This window comes from Clupea harengus, chromosome 4 (genome assembly GCF_900700415.2).
Source record: "Clupea harengus chromosome 4, Ch_v2.0.2, whole genome shotgun sequence".
Taxonomy (NCBI): Eukaryota; Metazoa; Chordata; class Actinopteri; order Clupeiformes; family Clupeidae; genus Clupea; species Clupea harengus.
In genome coordinates, this window is record NC_045155.1 from 9,272,287 (window position 1) to 9,293,770 (window position 21,484).

General features: G+C 42.0%; 2 protein-coding genes across 6 annotated transcripts in view; one reads left to right on the forward strand and one right to left on the reverse strand.

Moving 5' to 3' along the window:
• The window catches only part of dnmt3bb.1 (DNA (cytosine-5-)-methyltransferase 3 beta, duplicate b.1), a 32,224-nt gene extending 23,784 nt beyond the window's left edge, over positions 1–8,440 (reverse strand). For 2 of the 4 annotated variants that reach the window (XM_031566085.2, XM_031566084.2), the window contains exon 1: positions 4,333–4,983. In XM_031566085.2, the coding sequence (XP_031421945.1) occupies positions 4,333–4,518 (186 nt within the window). In that variant the 5' untranslated portion in view covers positions 4,519–4,983. Of the gene's footprint in view, positions 1–4,332; positions 4,984–7,812 lie in introns of those variants that run through there. The other 2 variants (XM_031566086.1, XM_031566087.2) reach the window with 2 other exon arrangements.
• Positions 8,441–9,350: 910 nt separating this feature from the next.
• Positions 9,351–13,298, forward strand: commd7 (COMM domain containing 7). Of its 2 annotated transcripts, none has more exons than XM_012834996.3 (9): positions 9,351–9,547; positions 10,846–10,899; positions 11,194–11,296; positions 11,438–11,494; positions 11,587–11,624; positions 11,751–11,841; positions 11,986–12,035; positions 12,695–12,743; positions 12,858–13,298. In XM_012834996.3, exons 1-9 carry the CDS (start codon positions 9,464–9,466, stop codon positions 12,932–12,934), a joined length of 603 nt encoding a protein of 200 aa, XP_012690450.1. In that variant the 5' UTR covers positions 9,351–9,463; the 3' UTR covers positions 12,935–13,298. The 2 variants fall into 2 exon arrangements, with proteins under 2 accessions (XP_012690450.1, XP_042563559.1); XM_042707625.1 differs by lacking the exon at positions 9,351–9,547 and adding an exon at positions 9,557–10,289.
• The last annotated feature ends 8,186 nt before the right edge of the window (positions 13,299–21,484 follow it).

Sequence of the window (21,484 nt, forward strand, 5' to 3'; positions counted from 1 at the left end):
ACCCAAATTACCTACAAAAATGACCCATCTTCATACAGGGACATACTTTGGATTAAAATTTAAAAAGTAAATGCCACTATGAAACATGCTTGATCACAGACACTGTACAGAAGTGTGCAGAAATGTGTAAGTAAATAAAACAATGATGATGAATAATCCCCTGTAAAGCTCATAGCAAATGTTTGGGGCTATTTAATGGGAGGCATTGGGAACTGCGCACAGGCACATCCACACTGTATGCCAAAGGATACAACGGACACATATCGTCCAAGCCTGCACACACACACACACACACACACACACACACACACACACACACACACAAACCATTAACACCTGTACAACACACAAACTGTACATCCTCAGATTTCAAAACTCTGGTGCTGCCATGTGACAGTTTCATGAGACCGTTTCCCACCAGACACATTCAGCCCAAACACGAGTGTGGGAGCGGCCTGGCCAGAAGGGCTAAAACATCTCGCCTGTACATATCCACACTTCCCAAAAGACTTTCCAACTCTCTCTCTCTCTCTCTCTCTCTCTCTCTCTCGGCCTGTGGGCCTGCAGACGCTCACTCCATTTCCGTGGAAATTCTGACATGTGGAGTGACAAGTGCCGACAGGAGCTGAAAGAGTAAGTGTGCATCCTCATATCCTCTCTCTGTCCACCACACAGCTGTGTCAATTGCCAATCTCATTGAGGTGAGAGAGTGAGTCAGTGCACTGCATTAAAAAGGCACCTGCAAACACAGGCACTGGCCAATTCAGAGCGCATGCAAAGAGTGCATGAGCGAATGCACACCTATACACCAAACCTACACACAACACAGAACACTTATATCGCCCTACCTCTCAAACACCAACAGTGGCGTAATGACTACCAATCCAGCACAACACAATTGTCTTGAAACCTGAAAATTGTGCTTTTGAGTAAAGTTCATGGCTTTACAGTAAAACCTGAAAGAGGTGGAGAAAGTAAGAAAGAGAGAAACGAGAGAAAAGAGAGAAGAAAGTCCCCCTGCTCTGTCGTTCCCCCTCCTCTGCCCACTCCCTTCTGTTGAGTCATCAGCAAATATGCCGGCACAAAGTGTTTCACCTGGGCTCCAAGGTGTGATGACTAAGAATAACCAGGCAGTTATTTCCAAGTGATGAAATTTAGTTATTTCTGCTACAGGCAGAAGTGAAAGATCAAAGGAAGAGAAAAAAATCAGCTTTTAATCTTAAGGTTAATATTTTTGTCCCAAAATTCCATCCTACAGCCTTTCAACCAACCATTTCTCAAAATACACGAATATACTTTTGTTTAATGCAGCCTTTGACCCACAAGTAGCTTCAGCAAAGCGACGCTGTTTTGTTTAGCTGGATTGTTCGTGACCAGTGAGGAACAATATTTGTGTAAATACAGCCTCATCAGGTAACACATTCAAGTGTAGATTTAAGTAGTGTACACTCCACCCTCCAATTCACCCAGTTCACTAGCCACAACACATAGCATATCACACTTAAAAAGGTGTTCCAATTTCACTGGCAGAATTATTTAACTTCCTGTTTAACCCCAAGCTGGTGAAGTACACTTGCTGTGTGACCAGCTTCCCATGCAACACTGATTTCCATAACCCTGTGTAGTTGAGTGACTGTTGGAGCAGCTGTTGGTACAGTATCCTGACTAATGATTAACTGTAATCCTGTATACTATAGGGTGGATTTAGCTGCACATTCTAGGATGCTCTTCCGACAAAGCTTATCTAACTAGCACAATTATAGTGTAGCACACTGCCTGCGTGCCAGTACCTGCCTGTACAGCAGGTGTTTTTAAGGAGGGCTATTTACCTAAAGCCTAAAGTATACGTAGATACTTGTGTAGAAAAAAGAAAGGTAAAAGTAGAAGTACTGATTCAATTTCTTCATTCTTAAAGGTGAAAAAGGGATCTGAAATGTACTCAAAGTATAAAAGTAAAAAGTACTTTTAAAAATACGGATAATGACAGAAAAGATGCCTTTTACCTGTATGTTTTTTCCAGGTTTGACTAAGAATTCTTGGCACAACACGCAACGCATTCTTCAAGAATCATTCTTCGAGCCATGGATGGGGAATGTCTGCAATGTTGTCTGGTTCACTCTCATGACTTTTTTTAAACTTGGTGACTGAAGAGCTTGTCGGAGTAATTTGCTGAGTAGTAGATGAGGTGGAAGAGAGTGGTAATGGCGACTCTACATGCACACCTCATCAATGTGAAACTTTACTTGAGCATGTGGCAGAATTCTCGGCCTTATCAGGGACTGACAGAAGCATTGTTATTGCCAAGCTGAGAGCCATGGCAGAACAACTCTCTGCACCACCACCAAGGGCAGTAGGGAGACCTGCCATACAAATTCATCACAGGATATCGTCATGTTTAAAAAACGTCACATGTTCTGCTTGGCGTGCTGTAGTCCCGCCGTGATTGGCTGACTGAGAGGTGGAAGGCTGTGAAAATGAAAATGCCATCGGCTCGGAATTTTTATTTTGAGCCCAAACTCGAATTTGAATTCAAATTTAGGATTACATTTCCATTTTAATTTTGACAGTGAAATGCTTCCATGAATTCAGAGTATGTAACAATTGTTAAGACATGAGATAAAAAGCATGTCTTTGTCATCCAAAAAAGCCATTATAAAAAAATACAAAAATAAAGACCACTCCTTCCATAAAGATCCCTTGAACTGATGGCAAAGAAATACTGATTTTTTTCTCCAAGGCTGTATTGTAAAACTTGTAGGCTATTCGTTCAAGGCCAACTAGAGTGTAACCATTTCAGCTGGAGGCCATGTTTCCCTTAAACTAAATGAAAAGACCCCTTGTGACACTTCAAAAGCTGCACTCTCCCCAACATTAGCTGGTACTTTTGAAGCTCAGCTGCTTCTGCTAACACACTATGAGGACTCTGCTTCTTCCGAGCGGTCTGTGCAGAGCACATAATGATCCCACTGTGGCGTGCCTTCGTGCCACCCCTCCCATGCTCTCCCTCCTCTTTTCTTTCCTCCATCTCTGGGGCTGCAGCTGCCTGTGGTCTGCCAAGGGATGCCCTGGCCAGATGTCCAGCTCTAGGCGCCAGTTTGCTCGGCGAGGCCAATGGATTGTGCATGTCTGGGGGCTGGAGGCCTGACAACTGGCCAGCAAGGAAATGTAGGGAGGCATAGAGGGAACGGACAGGATGAGAAACAGGACAGTAGTGGAGAGAAAGGAGTCTACAAAGAGACTCTGAAGCCCACAAGCCAGTTAACAATACAGCGTGAATTCAGCACTGTGCTAAGGTAAGAGGGGATATATCATAACGGAGAGAGAACAACAGGAACAATGGGAGGTTAAGGACAATTGAGTCTGGATTTTTCTCAATTTCACATCTTATCATCTCCTCTAGAAAAACTGAGTGCAGAGACTGAATCCCGGAGAGAGCCATGAGCTCAGTATCAGCACAGGGCTTCACGGAGCACATCTCCTGGGGGATGGGCTAGATCACTGCTCCCTCCACTACACCCAGCTATCTTCGACAAGCAACGAAATTACTCAATGATTTACTAGAGGATGAAAACAATTGCCGGCTCAAGAGGAGAGGCTTCCAAGCTTGAATTGTGAACTCCGTGGTGCTGATGCAACAGTTTTGTAACCCAAGGCCAAGCCAAATCAAGCTGTGAGCAAGCTGACAGCTGAAGAAGACATTCCCAGGTTGACAGTATTATCAGCTCTCCTGCATACAGCCAAACTCCCTTAAACCGTTAGTGTGTTTTTTCTAACTGAAAAGCCTTCAAGTGTTGAACGTACACTTGGAATATAACAAGTTATCCATTCTGGTGATGTATTCTCTATTGTCAGTGGGCCATGCAGGTTGTTCCTGAGTACTGAAATTATCTTTCTGAGCTCTCAAACTCTGGGCAAACCCATGCTTATTGTATGAATGATGCTTTAGTTTATGAACCTGATACATCTGCCGTACATGCCTCCAGACCAGCTGAAAACAACAAACTGCTCCTTTAAATTTGGAAACAGAAAAGGAGTCAGAAAATGTGTCCGATATTTTTTGCAGTGGCACCCTCTCTCTTTAAGAGAACCAAGCTTATTATAGCACCTTTGGCCACTACATGAACCCTCCTACGTAAGGATGCGGGCAACAGTGTGTAATCTGCAAACCCTGCTTAAGGAACATCTCACTCACCACCACACAGATGTGTATTCTGTGTACTACATGTGGCTTTGAATGTAGATGGGATGTGACTAGATTCATCCACTCAGAGCACCCTCTGCATTCATTTCTATCTCCTCTTAATAGTAGACATAAAAAACAGGTCCTCTTACCGTGGCGGTCATCTTGTCACTTTCCGCCATGATGGCGGAGGAGTATTTGTTGGATGGCATTACTTTTGAGCTTTGCTTCCAAGTTCCTTTGCTGGTTTGGCAATCTGTGGTGGCAATCAGACAATAATATACATTTAAAATGATAAATACCAACAACAACAACAACACTGAAACAAAATACAACATTGTAGGTAAAATAAGAGAACAACTTCTTCAGATCGCTAATATGGTGTACAGTCTAAAACCTGATCTGAATCTACACAAAAATGCGAAAGCCCCACAACACAGCTGTGCCGAGATAGAGGTGAGAGGTTACGCCTGTGTCACGGCAGCTTGTTCTTTAGCGCACGGAGGACCAGACCAGACTTGTCCGGCAACCCGGAGAGGGATTAAAGGTCACACCTCAGTGCACCCTCAGGAGACGAATAGATTTTCATCTCCGTCGTTTACCAAACCCTTGAAAAGTGTTACAAGCGTAAAGGGAAGACGACTGAGGTCAACCCTTCATCACGGCCTGCTGCAGTTAAGACAACATCTAATTACTAAAAGCATCAGATAAGTAAAACATAAAATGGGTTCACCAACTTTTGGTGTGTAATGAAGTGTCTATTCAAGTGGAGTTGAAATTAACCAAGTATTTGTCTGTCAACCAATTTAAGAGCCTTTTAGATAATAAGGATGTGCCTCAATGCTGTTGTTTTAAATGATTCTCTGATTTAATTTTTTTTTTTTTTATTATTATTTTTTTTTTATTATATTTTTTTTATACTTAATTTCTGAGTTGTTTAATGTGTTTTTTTATTTTGTCTGTTTTGTTTTGTTATGGTTTGCTTATTGTTCTTCTGTACTATGTAGCCTCAATCAGGGCATTGCTGCAAAAGAGCCCTGTGCTCAGTCAATTCTCCCTGAATAAACAATGATGAATGAATGAAAAGTGCAAAAATGTACAGATATGGTGGAAGAAGAAGCTATACAATTACACAAAAGCACACATTTTCTGAGATTCATTATGTAATATGTCACCTGCACAACATATTCAAACAAAACCAAGGCTGTTATTCATCAGACGTTGTTTTAAAACTTCAGCCTCAGAAAAAGAAAATAAAGTTGCAGAAGTAGAGTTAAAAGTGGAAGCTACACTTGGTGAAATTGTTGCTGTTCCGCGGCTCTAAAATCACCTGAAACAATTTGACTAAAGATGAAATTCTTCAGGAGCTATGACATATAATCTCAGACAAAACACTCCAAAATAGAGCTAAGCCAACCCATCTAACACTGTCGGGCTGCACTGCTTGGGGGAGTTATGTTGACACGAGAAGTTATGGCCAATTGTGTGCGACTGAAAAGCCCCCCTCGTGTCTTTCCTGAGCCACTTTCATCATCTTGAGAGGCTGAACCCTGTGACCGCGGCACACTCAAAACCCATTAACACCAGACTCCTGCCACAGGAGGTAGGGCAGCCAGATGCATCCTGACAATTATGGTAGCACTCCCTCACAAAAAGCTACACTCATACATGCATGCAGCCCAATAACACACACACACACTCTCTTTCTCACACACACACAAACATAAACATGCAAGTCTGGACACATACCTAACACATCCACACATATACACAAATCCAACAACTGCGTGGAGAAAAGAGTAGAGAGAACAAAGTGTCTAGTTTTTCTCTGACCTGATGAATGTGTGTGAGTATGAACGCACCTGCCTATGCCTAAGTGTGTGCCTACAGTCAAAGCTCGCACCATTGTTAAGATGAGCGAGCTGGCGAAGTTGAGAGGGAAGAGCACAATAGGAGGCCACATCAAAGTTTTGCCTGAGTGTTGGGAGGGATAAAGCAGTGGGCAGGGACTTTGCCCTGGAGGACATGTACATAGGGAGGGGTCACCTGACATTTCGCCCAGACTATGGATCACCAAGCAGCCTCTGCAACTTCCAAGGGGTTGAAAAGGTACCTGATCAAATGTGCACAACACAGCTACGCAAAAAAAAAAAAAAAAAATGCAACCCTGTAAAATGATATAAAACACACTTCTATGGTTCAGGCTAATTTCATATAATACAACAACTGATCCGTGTTGAATCATTTGAAAACTATGATGCAGAGCCTTAACGGGTCTTCCCCCGGTCCTTAATTTCACTTATGGTCTCTACCTCGGAGGATTTGACTGATGCCTACGTCATTACACAACTTTCTGGACCTCATTTCGACAGGGCCAAATCAAGGGGCAAAAAGTAAAGCCACACACACTTTTTGGAGATAGTTCTCCAAAAAGGTATTGATAAAATGCAAAGTCCCTGAATACATTTAAAGTAAAAACCACATTGAAGGGTTAACATGTTCCCCAAGGAGTGACCTAAATGTTGCATGGGTTATCATTTGACAAAGTGCCTTGCAAAAAGCAACACATTCCTCCGGGAGGCCCAAGAGTGGAGCAACACGCAGCGATGCAACGTCGAAAGCTTATAGTCGCATTAATCACTAGTTCTTTCATCCCCATAAATCACGAATGCATCCCATTCTCAGAAAAGAGGAAACGAACGCCTTCACTTCACTGTGGTATTCGGCGGTCTTGACCTGGCTATACATCGCCACTAAAGGCGAACGGCTTGTCATAAGAGAAAGGTGAAGATAAATGATGAGTAGCCTAGCTTCTGTACGTTTGTCTGTACTCACGTGTTCAAATGTTCTAACTAACGATGGTCACATTTTTGAGAGACATTAAGTAATCTGTCAAGATAACATAGGCTAATCCAAGAAGTTACTTGTAATCCACCAAAACCTATCGCGGAGATTGTTGCGACTGCCAAATGAATAGCAAAATTCTTTGCCAGGCGTTTCTCAATAATGGCAAACAGCAAACATCAGCCTTTACAAAGTAGCAATTAAACTTTTACTTTTGGGCATGCGCTTGCTTGCATGGAAACACTGCAAACTATTTTGTAACCACGGTAGCGCTGGAAGCGCACGCTTTGAGCACGCTCCAATCAGGTCTAGTTCAAGTTCGTGGAACAGCCTTACGCGTGATCTTATAATTTCACATCGTGTTCCATCTACACTTTATCCTAACAGTCTTGAAGCTAAATAAGCAGCTTAATGACCAGAAAAACGCACAAAGGGCAATCTCTTGCTATTATAATTATCAGCCGAAACATCTGGATGACGCCTTCAACAGGCATGTCCAGACACCACGAAGAGTTTAATTGTTTAACACTTTACTCATCCTTTTTCGAGACAGAAATAATCGATCTTTATGCGCATAGTGAACACGGTCCACGTCATAAATTTGAAAGTTAGGTTTGATGGTGAATCCGTTTCCCATAGCACGTACCTTACATAATGTTCAACGTCCACAGCCTTAATGCACATTGCAGAATAAATGATGTGCTTCTTGCAATCACTTACCCGTTGTAAAATGAGCAAACGTTTGCCTTCAAGTAATTACATTGCAAAAGGAAAAGTAGTGGTCATACTTATTTCTCAGGTAGGGTTTTCTTTCAGTTGCCTGCAGCCATGCTGGTTCAACTCTCATCGAATACACACAGCGAGTACAGTAGTGAAGCTGATCTATCAGGAAAACAGGAGTTCGAATAATTTACCTGTTGCTGTAGTCGTCGTCTGATTGGAAAAAAGTTAAAGATTGATTGGTCCCTCCTGCGTGTTGACCAGTTGCCAAGGCGTCACGGCTTGTCACTATCCACTTACCCCTTCTTTCGTGCGCTTATGTACCTCGAGGGCGAGTATGTAAATAGGTGTCTAGATTCTTTTCGAACTCCGCTCTCTGCCTCACTTTTCAGGCGTGACTTTTCCCGGGTCTCGAATCGCACTCTTCTTGAATGAAAACTACATTTACCTTTACCATTTACCTTTCAATGAAATTATGAAAACTGGAGTTTGGGAATAATCATACTTCCTCGATTTCTGTATGCATATGAAATGGTCTCTAGCAATCTACGATGTATTTCTATCCGAGACACTTGTGCACTACATATTCATTTTTACTGACATTTTGCATTCGTGTGAGGGAACATAGTCTACAGTACACAGATCAGTGGTGCCATCAAAAATGCCCTTTGAGCTCTCCTTGTTTGATTACACACCTCAGGAAGCAGGAAGAAAGCTATAGATAGAAGAAAGAGGCATGTGTGCTGTCACGTAGTAGAAGCACATACATTAATTTTTTCATGGTTGCTCAGACCCATACTCATACTAGGCTATTTCTCTGATAACCTATGATAGTGATAACTTATAAATGAATCAACAACTGTGGTTTGAGTATTCATATTCCTGAAAACATATTGTAGATATGCTTGCTGGTGTATGAGACATTTTGTTACTTTCTCTTGGCTTTGGTTGACTTGATGGGACATACAAACTACACTGGTCTACAATGCTGATCTGGCAGCACAGTCATGAGGTCACTTTGAGGTGTTTTGTTGAGAATTGGTTAAAAAAGGTTAAAATACCCCTCTTTCCTTGCATGAGTTGTCAGCAACAGGAGGTATCCTTTGTCATATTGTCACATATTGTACATAATCAATGACATAGGTCTAGCTACTGTGTAACTTGCTAAACTGAGTGGTTATAACAAGAAGACTTTTCAGTAATTATATATTCATAATACCATCTGCAGACTACCCTTTCATGTTGACTCATCTTCACCAGTGCAGTCCATATACAAACTATTGTATAATTCACCATTCACAATACACCATTCATGGGAGACTCTGCAGACTACATTAGTGACTGAACAATCTTCGGCCTATTCTGGGACCCTGTTATTAAAGTACAGAATAAAACTAAAAGGGGCAGTCTTAATAGGCCACATGAAAGTTTGTATGTGTACAAGCAAGGGGTCGTGGACTTCAGCAATACACTCATTTACATTCTACTCACTGTCCTCTTTCGACTTTATCAAAACAGCTTGTCTAACCTTTTGAATACTCATTTACTAAGCTTAAAATCACTCGGATGATGATGGGACGGATGAGCGCACCGAAATTAAACTGTAAGAATCTACACACATGGTGGTGAAAGTGCGAAAGCCAAACTGTGCGATACATTTACTACAGGAGCCGGAAATCAGTATTCAGATGTTGGAAAATATTGGCAAGTTTTGAAACAATGTTGCCGTTGCAGTTTACTAAAGATCCTTTGCCAGAGGCGGTGACCACTGACTTTCAGAATTTGAACAAATTCAGTGAGCAGGTAAATGTGTATTATTTCTCTAGGCGCTTAAACTGTTTTAGTCATGCACAGGGGATGCACAGACCGTCTGAGGTAGTGCAGTAGGCTAAGTGAGATGTCGGGCAGGTAGTTTGTATTTTGGGACATAAAATAGCTAATCGCAAATAGGCTACCACTGTAGGTCATTCCGTGAACATAAATATTATTACGTGTTCGCCTGGCTTTACTTGACAGACCTACCTTGAGTGATGTTACCATTACGTGTCTGCTAAGGCTAAGGCTCGTAGGCTATCATAAGCTTTCAAATGCAGTGACATTTCAATAGCATGGATGAATGCTGTGTTTTGAAAAGGCATTTACATTGGATTGCAACTCGTTATCTCGCAATACAGACATTTAGCCTATCTGAGATAGCAGCGAACTTTCAGGAGGCTAATACCGATGGTCACGTGCCCTTGTATCACAAGATGTGTCTAGCTAAAAGCCAGTACGATACATAGCAGACGTTGTCTCGAGGAAGCTATGTGATCAGTAAATGTAGTTAATTCATTCACCATTAGCAGTGATTAATAGTAAATCTAGTAACCCTACCCTTACAGGTGCTTTGTAGTAGGCTGTATCAGGAAGTATGTTATGACTGACTAGCTAGGCTGTTTTTATAACCACTGTTTAGAAGCTGTATTTTAAAATGGAAAAAAATATTTACACATCAAGTATCAGACACCACCTTGCAGCCATATGGAATTCTGCCACTCAGCATGTGGTAAAATGCTGTTATTGTAAATCACTCTCAATGACGGTTGATGTTTAATGTGGTGTGATCCATATCTAATTAATCTGCATATAAATTGGGTGTTTACATTTGGAATTGATGGCCAGAAGCAGACTTCTGTGTAGTGTTGATTGAGGCTTTGGTATTCCCACATGATGAATATTAATGCACATTGCACAATACTAACTAATGGCAGCTATTTTTCCTAAACACATCCACCGCCATGTACACACTAAGTCTGAAGGTCACCCAAAGAAATCTCAGACCAGACCTCTAGTTACATGCTGTTTTGGGTTTGTGTATGCCTGTGCATGTATTTCTGTTTCTTTGCTTTGCACATTTTGTAGTGTGTCTGCTGATGTAATTTTAGTCCCCAGATTTTTAAAGAATCAAGTAGAAGAGCTGTTAGATAGGAAGGAGTTTGGGTTATACTTTGTCTTTGCGTTGGAGGCAAAAGGCTTTAAGTTGGAAGTAGAGAAATGCTTAAAACATTCCAAGGTTGGAACTACTGTCATTCAAATCACATATTTTTCTTTTCTCTCTACAGCAATTTGTCAGCCTTATAGAAATTTTATACCAGTTTCTGCTGGAACCAAAAGAGGTAAACCACAGACTACAAATGCACTATTTTACAGGTCATAGCTGATAAAGTGTAGTCTGCATAGGCCAGTTTGTATCCCTGTATTTCTGGAAATTCAATGCAGTGAATCTTTTTGGAATGGCAAAACACAGATTGATTTTTATGCCTGTTTAATTGAATATACTGCTAGTTAATCATTGTTTTCCCCTTACTGTTGGCTGTTTCATGGCTTGTTTTTAGTATATCCTACAACTGCACTACCTACGCACTCTTCTGAGTATAATTTCTCTTTTTAAAATGTTTTTATGTGAACAGACGGACAGGTTTCTCACGCAGCTGAATGAATTTGCTGGGGAGAATGGCATGAGCGCTGGTCCTCTGAGGAGTCTGATGAAAAGTGTCCTCCTCCTCCCTCATGGTAAGGGCTTCAGCCAGTGTCCCCACCCACAGAGACACCAGACAGAGAGACAGATACAATCTCTTAAATGGTCGTGCGTCTGTCTACAGAGGAGTCGCCAGAAGAGGCTCATTGTTTTGTTTTGTCTGTTTTTGTACCTAGGTGCTCTGAAGAAAAATCTCACTGCTGAGCAAGTAAAGGAAGACCTCCTTAATCTTGGTATGGGGTATTTTCTTATTATGTGATGCTTGTGTTGGTTTGTACCATTGAATCCGATATATGTATTGTGTTTTATTTTTCCCTGCATGTAGGAGTCAATGAAGATAAGGCAGCACATTTCTCAAATCAGGTATATCACAGGAATCTTTCCTATGCGGTGAAAATAGTTAGTGTTGATTTAGTGGCTGAATATTTGAGGAGTGGGTTAAGACTTTATTGTTTACCTTTATTGTCACACATATCTTTTTGGCTGCAGTGGAAAGTCCACTATGCTGTGCTGTCCCGAGTGGCTGTCGGGCAAACTTTAATGGTCAACCAGCTGGTGGACATGGAGTGGAAATTTGGTGGTTAGTATAAATCAACATCTTTTTTGTTTGACATATAAGCAAATCTCATCAAGATATCAGCTGTTCTTGTGGTGGCCATGTGGACGCTAGACTGACGACTGTGCATTGAGAGAATGGTGTATGATACCTGCTTTTTGCCTGCAGTGACTGTAGGGACCAGTGAGATTCAGAAGACTGGGAACATCTTCCTACAGGTAAGGACACCATCTATGGTGACGATCTGTCTCTGTCAGTGGGGTTTTACATATCAATGCATGAAAGAAATGGGTCCTCATTAGTGCATGTTGTGTTAATCGTTAACATTAGGACCTTGCACATTGCAAATGTCCTTGTACAGACCTCATGGTGTTGTTTTTGCAGAAAACTGGGTCTGTACATGTAGAAGTGATTGGCAGTTGTTAAATGCAAAGAAAGCACGACTGTCCAGACATATGGTGCAACCATTTTTTCTCTCGATTACGTAGTGGTGAAAGACATCACAGCAGCCAGAGGAGCAGTAGACAGGCCGTTAGACCTTAGATGTGTATCGTCATGTTCGTTGTTTCTGCAGCTGCTTGATTGATCATTACAATGATCACAGAATCTTTCATCATTTGTCTTTGCTGATATACTCTCTGTGTGTCTGCCTGAATGTATTTGTGTTAGTAACTTTTAGATATTACTCCACTGTCTCGATTTGTTTTCCTTTGTCATTCCATCGTCTTTCTCTGAACAGTCTGTCACTTAGTAGAGGTGGAAAATCCCCTTAGGCACTTTCTTCAAAATTGTGATTGACACATGAGGTTGTTCTAAAATTCTAAAACCAGCTCTCTCTCATGTTTTCTGTGTCATATTTCTCCATGTCCACTTTCAGCTCAAGCTAATCATCAAAAAAGGGAACTCCACAGAAAACGTCTACATGGGTATGCCCTCTTTTTACTTTTAATAAACTTTAAATTGATATTGGTCATGCTCACTATTGCTCACTATTGCTTGTAGATATTCTTTATTCAGCCTCATCCGCTTTGTGTTTTAAGAGCTGACGTTACCGCAGTTCTATAACTTCCTCCATGAGATGGAGCGAGCCAAATCTGCTATGGACTGCTTCAGCTGAGCTGCAGTGTTGGCCAGACGCTCGGTGTGCCTTTGGTGGGGGACTGTGGGAACAGATTCAAGGTTGGGAAGCTTCAGTGCAGACATACAACATGTGGAACCAAGGACCATTCTGGAATGTTGTGAAGGTTCCATCATTCTCTGTCTCTCTCTCTCTCTCTGTGTGTGTGTGTGTGTGTGTCCATATGTCTTCATATAACCCAGCCTACACCACATGTTAACTTCTGGTGGATTCTGTCCTCTGGTTTGTAAGCCAAATGGCCCTCATGTAAATAGTGATTTATTTAATGTAATTAATGTTATTTGAAAAATATTCACTGATTGTACAGTACCTTACAATAAAGAGAGATATCTAATTAAATCAACATTTGTGAGTTACGCCGCTGATTGATGCATGTGTTCACATATCTTCACTTGTGCAAATGACTCACTTTTCACATTTCTTTTTGCTCTCTCTTGTTAGCTTAAGTTCTGTCCAGTGTACAGCTGAAAGAAAGAAACAGCACCTGCGTAGCACTCAAGGCCCTTTTAAAACCTGGTTTTATTAAGTGAAATCAATATCTCAATATCATCGGTAGAAGTGTCAGAAAATTAAGCAAAAATCTAACAGACAGTGATATTAAGAATCAAAAATAAAGATGATTTTGTCTACAACAGTAATTCATTGTTGAATTGAGTTAGCTACATATGGCATATGTTAATCTTTTCAAAAGATTTGTATTGCATGGCACGTGGAGATTCCATTAGGAATAGGCTGTAAACTCTTGGAGGGAGGAAGGCTAAAGATTCCCAGCTTTAGAACTTGATTACATGGGTTCTGGTTCTGATTTCCATTGGCAGGCTGAATGCAGGAGGAGATGAGTCGTGAACTTGATTTAAAGGTGACTGATTGTCTACCACTTGGTAAATGATTTGCAGCACATTGTAGCTAAACCAGCACTACAGGTATTTAGATCAGAAAGGTTGGAAAACAAGTCATGCAGAGGGATCCCTAAAACAAAGAAAAAAGACAACTCCATATGTTGCCATTGAATATATAGAGTTGGAAGGGGTAGCTCTGTGGTTCTGTATAAGTAGTGTAGTATTAGGAGTAGTCGTGTAAAACAGCTCAGTCATGAAGCTTGCATGAACATGTTGATGATAAAAGATTTAACTACGTTGAGTTCATTTACTGGAAAATGCACATGAATCACTGATAGATACAGCAAATTCCACAGTCCATTTCTCAAAGCCAGTCAGCCAACCTTTTCCCTTTTGTGCACTATGGGTGGTTATGATGTGATCCAACAATGTGCTTGTAATCATGTTCCATGAAGCAGAGGACTCAATAATAGGAAGTACGATAGGATGAAGATAACAGTCAGCATGGCTTTTCCCCAGCGTCCATGCATGCTCAGATCATGCTCTTGCATGGAGAATTTCACGCTCATAAACCATCAGATAAAAGAAGTCCCCTACCAAAGCTACTGACTACCTGGTGTATGTGTGTGTGTGTGTGGTGTGTGTGCATGTGTAACAAAGGTGACCGTGAGAAAGCTGTTTCTCTTTGATTAAGGAATGAAATCACGAGGAACCAAGCTGTTGTGCACATGTAGAACAAGTAGAACAAAGCAATTGACTCGACAGAAGCTGAAAGTGAATTAGTGTATTTCTGTGTATTTCTTTTGTGTTCACATGGAGGATATGGCTGTTGATAAATGATGTGTCAAAGCACATACCCATCATTTAAATAATTGAATTGAGGTTTTAGTATCAGTGTTGTTATTAATTATAGTGCATTGCATTAAGGGTAGTACAGTAGTATAAAGCAACAGATGACTTATTCTTTCATAGATGTTGCTCCCAGCCGTGTTTCCAGAACATTGATGTATCTGTGCAACATATCCTCCAACTAAACATGTAAATATGTCAGAATTTATACTAATTTCCATGCTTGTTCTTTCCCTATTCCCTGAGGACATGAATGTACCGTGTGTGTGTGTGTGTGTTAAACCACCACCCACTGCCACTGATTGCAGCCTGGGGCTTGTTTAGTCTTAGTTTACTCTTCAAAAGCCTGCTGTGAATCAGTCAGACTTCAGTGAGCGAGCGAGCAAATATTTGTCCCAGGTGCTGCAACCTTAACCATCACTTTCTTGTTTTCGCCCTCATCCAAGAATGCAAAGCCCAAAAGTAGGTAGACACAGACAGAAGACAATCAGAGAAAGGGACGGAGGTAGACCGACAGACAACACACGGATCAAGGAGACAATACTGTCCTTTTGAAAGGACTGAATGAGACACCGATGGGCAGGGATGGGACTCATTAGGGAGAGGGGTGCTCCAAACAAACATCCCATCATGCCTTCAATGGACTCCCGGGGTCCCCCTCGCCACACCCCTTCTTTAGGGAGAGTCCGAGAAGTGGGACCTTGGTTTGGGCTGGGTTGGGCGGGACACGATGGGATGGGATGACACACCTCCTCTGCTACTGGCAGGAGCGGACGTGCCTGTGCTCGCCCCTCTGCAAGGGTAACAGAGACAGCTCCAATATCCAGGCCCTGAGGCAGAGAAAGTGCCTCTCCTAGAGGCGGACAAGCAGATTAAGGCTGACAGCCTCTCATCTCTCACTGGTGCGTGGATGAGCTATAGATGGTTTTTCATTACTAAGCACAAATCCTGAGAGAACATGACAGTTATGAAGCTCTGTGTAACAGTAACCTTATGATTCACAGGCGGTGTGATTTTTCAAACGGTGCATTCACACCGGTGAGTTATGGCTTCATCGTTATTTGAATAGCTTAGGCACATTTCCAAAATCTTTTTTTAAATCATTCTTTATGGCACACAAAATCTTACCTTCCTGGGAATCATCTACAGTGATCTCACCCCTTACAGTGCGAGAGGTTTTGTAAGGAACATCATGCCAAATTACAGTACTCTATGTAGTCATCTGCGTCAATAAAAAACCTTTTGCTACACAAACACCATCAGGGAATAGTTTCATTGCCTCAAAATGTTGATTACTGTTAGTTCCTTCTATTCTTTTCTTCATTGTGTTACAGCAGCCAATACATAGGTTCTGTTCTTTTATTATAATCAGTCTTATGACTATAAAATTACTTGTTGCACAAATAATTTTTGATTTTAAAATTTTACAGGTTATAAATGTTGGTCCTGTCCAGTTTTTTCTACCACATTCCCACAGTATACAACCACTTGAAAACTGGTTGTGTTTACTGACATGCATGGTAAATGGACTGCATTTATATAGCACGTTTCTACTCATAGAGCACTCAAAGCACTTTACAGATGACATCTACCCATTCATACACCAATATCTAACTTCCACATCAGGAGTGGTTGGGATTGCTAAACGACTCCTCTACCTCCTGAACCACTATCACTCCAACATGCAAGACATTCAACTTATACAACATAGTATTTAGTAGGTTAGAGACAAGTGATAATGATCAATCATTGTGAGTGAAAGAGATAAACAGTCAAATGAAAATTTGGAAATAGGTAATATACTTCTAAAGCTCACTGTTCATTGACGACATGACTAGGCATTTTGAGTATCTTGTTTGTAAACAATGACACGATGACTTTTTATTCTGATGACACAAAAATGTTCATTGACATGAGTATTGTTTCGAAAGATGTTCCAAAGCCACTGAGAAAAACTGTAAAAACAAGACAGTCAAACAATTGAACGTTCTGTCAATATGATGGTGGCCTAAGTAAAGTTCCCTGCTATTGGGACGCATGCTCCTCCCCACAGTCACTGGCACATGACACCACATGTGATGCATCTTCTTTGTTCCCGTCAGCAACTGGCATCTGATCTGTACCATGTGCTCCAAAAGCTGAAGTAGGGTTTGTGCAATCTTATCCTGCTGACTCCCCCCACCCCTACCCACACACATGCAATGCCTCACCCCCACCAAACTCAACACCCTCTCTTACTCAACACCCTGTTTTGACCAAAATCTAAATCAGTAACCAGTCCAACCAGGACGCCTCATGGTGGTCTGTTAAGAAACATATCTTCGCTGCCTTACTGCCATCCCAGCAAGGACCAAGACGGCAGGACACCCGATGGGAGCTATGGCAACCACACTGACTAGGCTTGACTTGAGTGGTCACCATGGAAACATCTGAGCGGAGCCTCCTGTGTGCATACTGTATAGGCTACCTGTTCCTTAGGCTGCCTGTTTGGCCATGAAGAGAGAGGGTGTTGTTTACATGTGTTGTTTAGAAAGCCAGAGTACATGATCTGAGAGGGTGCTATGAAGTATGCAGGAAAAGACGGGCCAAAATCACCATAGATGTTGAAATATGCTGTGTGTATGTGAGTGTCAGAGTATGTACAGGATGTGTGAGATAGACTTGTATACATAAATTAATTCTGGACAGACATCAAATGTGTGAGTGCATGTAAACTGCATATAAATTATGCTGTGTGCATGTGAGAGAGAAGGGGAGAGAATATGTGTCTTGTGTGTGTCTATGGTGTGTGAAAGCACGTGTGAGTAGGGAGAGAACTGACTGTCCCTCTTCCCCAACCCTCACCACAGCTTGGAGCTGCTCTGTGAGATAACTACTTCCCTCCTCTGTCTCAACAGTGCCGTTTCAGACAGGAAGCCAGCACCCTCTGGTTCCCCCCGCCTTCCTCTTGCAAACGTCTCCCCACAGCTCTTTTCTTTCCTGGCTGAAGGGATTTCTTTCGGTGACTTTCCCTTACTTTCATATGATCTGTTTGATGTAAAAATACTAAAAAAAAATTCTGCATCTCCTGCTATATGCTCTGCTTATTTGCAAACACAAAAGGAGACACACACACACACACACATACACACACACACACACACACACACACACACGCACACACGCACATACATGAACAGACTCTCTTGTTCTCACACACACATACAGTTCCTGTGCAGCAGTATGCAGTGGGGGATAATTGATGTCTTCCTGCCCTAAAGTGTGGGAGCCCTGAATGTACTGGAGCCCAGACCACAAGCCCAACCGTTGAAGGCCTGTCGCGCACAGGCTGCAGGGGGACTTCCGGCTGTATTTCACCAGGCTGCAGGCGCTCTATCAGGGCAGGCCACACACTGTCAGGCTCCCTGGAGGAAAAGGGCCTCTCTGGACAACCTAACCTCTGGCCCAGTGCTCAACCTAAAACTAGGAGAGGCGAAGAGAGCGGCGGCGGCAGCGGATGGGCGAGAGGAGCAGGAGTGGCCTGTGTGACAGAGATGGCTCACACACATACTCAGCGCTAGTGGCAGGGTTATCTTTCTGTCACACATCAAAAAGTGACAGCCTGGTATTCTCAGCTGCAGGCTGTTGGTTGTCCTGTCTCCCATGAAGCATGATCTCCTGATACACTTGCAAACACACACACACACACACACACACACACACACACACACACACACTTACACACTTAAACAGTGCTTAAATCCAAAATATACGTAAATCCTTTTGACACATGCAAAATGTACAGACGTACATGCAGACATAGAGTAATATATGTATTAAAATGCATGAGAACCCTCTGACACAACATGCATCCACAAGCCATGCTTGTTTGTTTGTACAAGTTTGTCTGTGGCTACATGCATCGACACATGGGGCTTTAGCTGTCTCAGTCTCGCTCAGTTATGCAAAGTGCAAAGTGGGTTTAGTGGTGAGGCTCATCCCTGTCTGCAGGTAGAGCTCCTCTGTTGTTTGTTCCCGTTACTTGGATACAAGGAGCTGTGGCTGCCTGAGCCAGCTGTGTTGCCCTGGCAACCGTGCCCATCCCATTGTCTCCTCGGCTCTTGTCGCACTGGTGTAGCGCAGGCCTGTCCCAAGGCTTTTCCCTTCCCCCAGCTCATGCATCCAATACCTTCTTGTCCTTTCACCGTGGCCCGTGGCCCATGGCCTCATCACTGAGAAGGGCATCGGGATGATGGTGCCACCCCACCCCCAACCTCCACACCCACACCACACAAACAGGCATTCATGGACATAAATAAGGTGTTCTGCATCCTCCCACGGCAGTCAGTGCCCAAACAGACTGCTTTTCGTTAATGCGATCTGCGAGGTGCGGGTGTAATTTCCCCCTGCAAATGCAGCAGGGGAGGATTGCGGTACCCAGCATTTATTTATGCAAATTACAAAAGCTGCCGGATCACAGGAGAAAAAGAAAGAGGGGGAGAAAGAAAGGGTGAGGAGGGACGATGACTGCTGTATTTAAAATCGGAACCCCTGCCTTTTGTTTATTTACATGTAGTGAAATTAGAGCCTTTAAATTGAGCCCCACAGCCACCAGAGAAAAAACAAACACTGCGGAAGGCATCTCTCTGAAATTGGCTACTTCAACTCCGTGGGGACGAACACAACATAGAATCACACTGACTGTAAGGAACCTGCCATTGCTAATCCCATTGCTCAGGGTCTACTGGTCTGCAGCAGATGATGAATACATATTTCTTGGCAGTTTCTTGATGCAGCTACAGTTGCCCCTACCAATCGCGACCACCACCAATAGTTTTAACAATATGACAATAAAAATGTATGTTCACAGACAGACAGAAAAATAAATATATAGATAGATAGATAAAAATGTGTTTACAGACAGACAGACAGATAGATAAATAGATAGATAGATAGATAGATATAAATGTGTGTTCACAGACAGACAGACAGACAGACAGACAGACAAATAAATAGATATAAATGTGTGTTCACAGACAGACAGACAGACAGACAGACAGATAGATAGATATAAATGTGTGTTCACAGACAGACAGACAGACAGACAGACAGATATGTAGATAGATAGACAGATATATATATAGATAGATAGATAGATAGATAGATAGATAGATAGAGATATGTGTTCACAGACAGAAATACATACAGAAAAATAGATAGATAGATAGATAGATAGATAGATAGATAGATAGATTGATAGATAGATAGATAGATAGATAGATAGATAGATAGATAAATAGATAGGTTTGTGATTTTAAACAGATACCACTAGGGGGCAGCATTATATAAAAGACATGTCTATATAGAATGGAAGCTGCACTTCCCCTTTATACTTTGAGAGACATGTAAAACCTATTATTTCTTACATGAGTGTCTACTCTTAACATACACATAATCTTCATCCAAATTACTTTTATACATTAGTGCACAATTTCAAAGAAAACTCATTTTGCAGTGCAATTCATTCATCTGTGATGTGTGATGATAAGATCCATAACTGAGAGAACAGATTTGCTTCAAAGCAACTGCATCTCCACTCCTTGCATAGCTTGTGTTTGACAATAGTTTGATAGTAAATGAACTATCAGTAGTGTTACAGTCAGGACTACCAATTTAAGGGTCATGGCTTTGTTTCCCAGGGAGCACACATAGGAAACTGATGACAATGTATCTCTATACTCCACCTCGCTTCGGATAAAAGCTGTGAAATGAATAAATGAATAAAGTGTTGACATAATATCTTACTAAGGTTGCAAAATCTTAGCAAATTACTTAAGCAACACGGAATGCTCTGAACTCATATACACTTTGGGGCTGTATGCTCAGAAAGGACTCTGTGGACCTGTGGATGGTAGATTAGATGAGACGAGACAAGAGACCCATATGTGAGGAATCCCTCTCTGGTGAATTACATCCACGTCGCCTTTGTTCTAGAAAAGCAGGAATGTCTACGGCCTTCTGGTGTGAAGGATGCCTCGTACCTCGTCCACCTTTGTGCCTCACACAGGTGAACGCTGGGAATATTTCTGCGTGGGTCGCATGCACCGAAGACGCGTTACTGTCGCCACAACAGATGGTGCCATCTCTCTCCTGGGGATGTTTCCATTCATTGTCTGCCCATAATGCAACCAAGGTGAACATATGTATCTAGCCCTGCAAGTGAATGGCTGTGAAGATGGACGAAACAATGAAAAGTATGTATCCAGTGCTAACTGAGCGGGAAGTCTTTGAATTGATGTCTCTTGCTGTGTAACGCTTGTCTTTGGACTTTACCAGGTTGGTGTTGCAGAAGCAGTGGATACAGACCTGAACAGAATCACCCAGAGGATCCTTTATATTATTTATGAGATGGATAATATAGAAAGAGAGAGAGGGAGAGAGGCAGGGAAAGATAGAGAAAGCTAAAGCAAATAAAGCGAGAGAGTGAAAGTGAATAGGTATATTAAAAACAGTCACAGAAACTAGCCTGAACAGAAAGAAAGGGAGAAATGGCACAATGAGAGAGGAATTGAAAGAGCGACAACATAGTCAGAGATGGCATATGCAGTGGGGAAAAAAAACAGAAATGGAAAACAGGTTTGTGTTTAATTTGAGGCTTGAAGGTTCCACGGCATAGCTGCTGGTGAATAGGTCAGGATCACACAAAAGAAGAGACAGAAAGAGAGAATGAGGTAGACAGAGAGAGAAAAACATGGAATTCACCATTCAGTCATATCATAAGTATTTTAAAAGAGAAACATGTCAGTGTGTCATGGTAAATAAACCAATTAATTCACCTCAAGAACCTATACTGATCTCACAA

What these genes read in the sequence shown, in the direction of transcription:
- commd7 (XM_012834996.3), top strand. Translation starts at nt 9,464, where the DNA reads ATGTTGCCGTTGCAGTTTACTAAAGATCCTTTGCCAGAGGCGGTGACC. An exon ending in TGTCCTCCTCCTCCCTCATG is followed by an intron (nt 11,297 to 11,437) that starts GTAAGGGCTTCA and finishes TTTTGTACCTAG; the next exon opens with GTGCTCTGAAGAAAAATCTC. An exon ending in CTGGGAACATCTTCCTACAG is followed by an intron (nt 12,036 to 12,694) that starts GTAAGGACACCA and finishes GTCCACTTTCAG; the next exon opens with CTCAAGCTAATCATCAAAAA.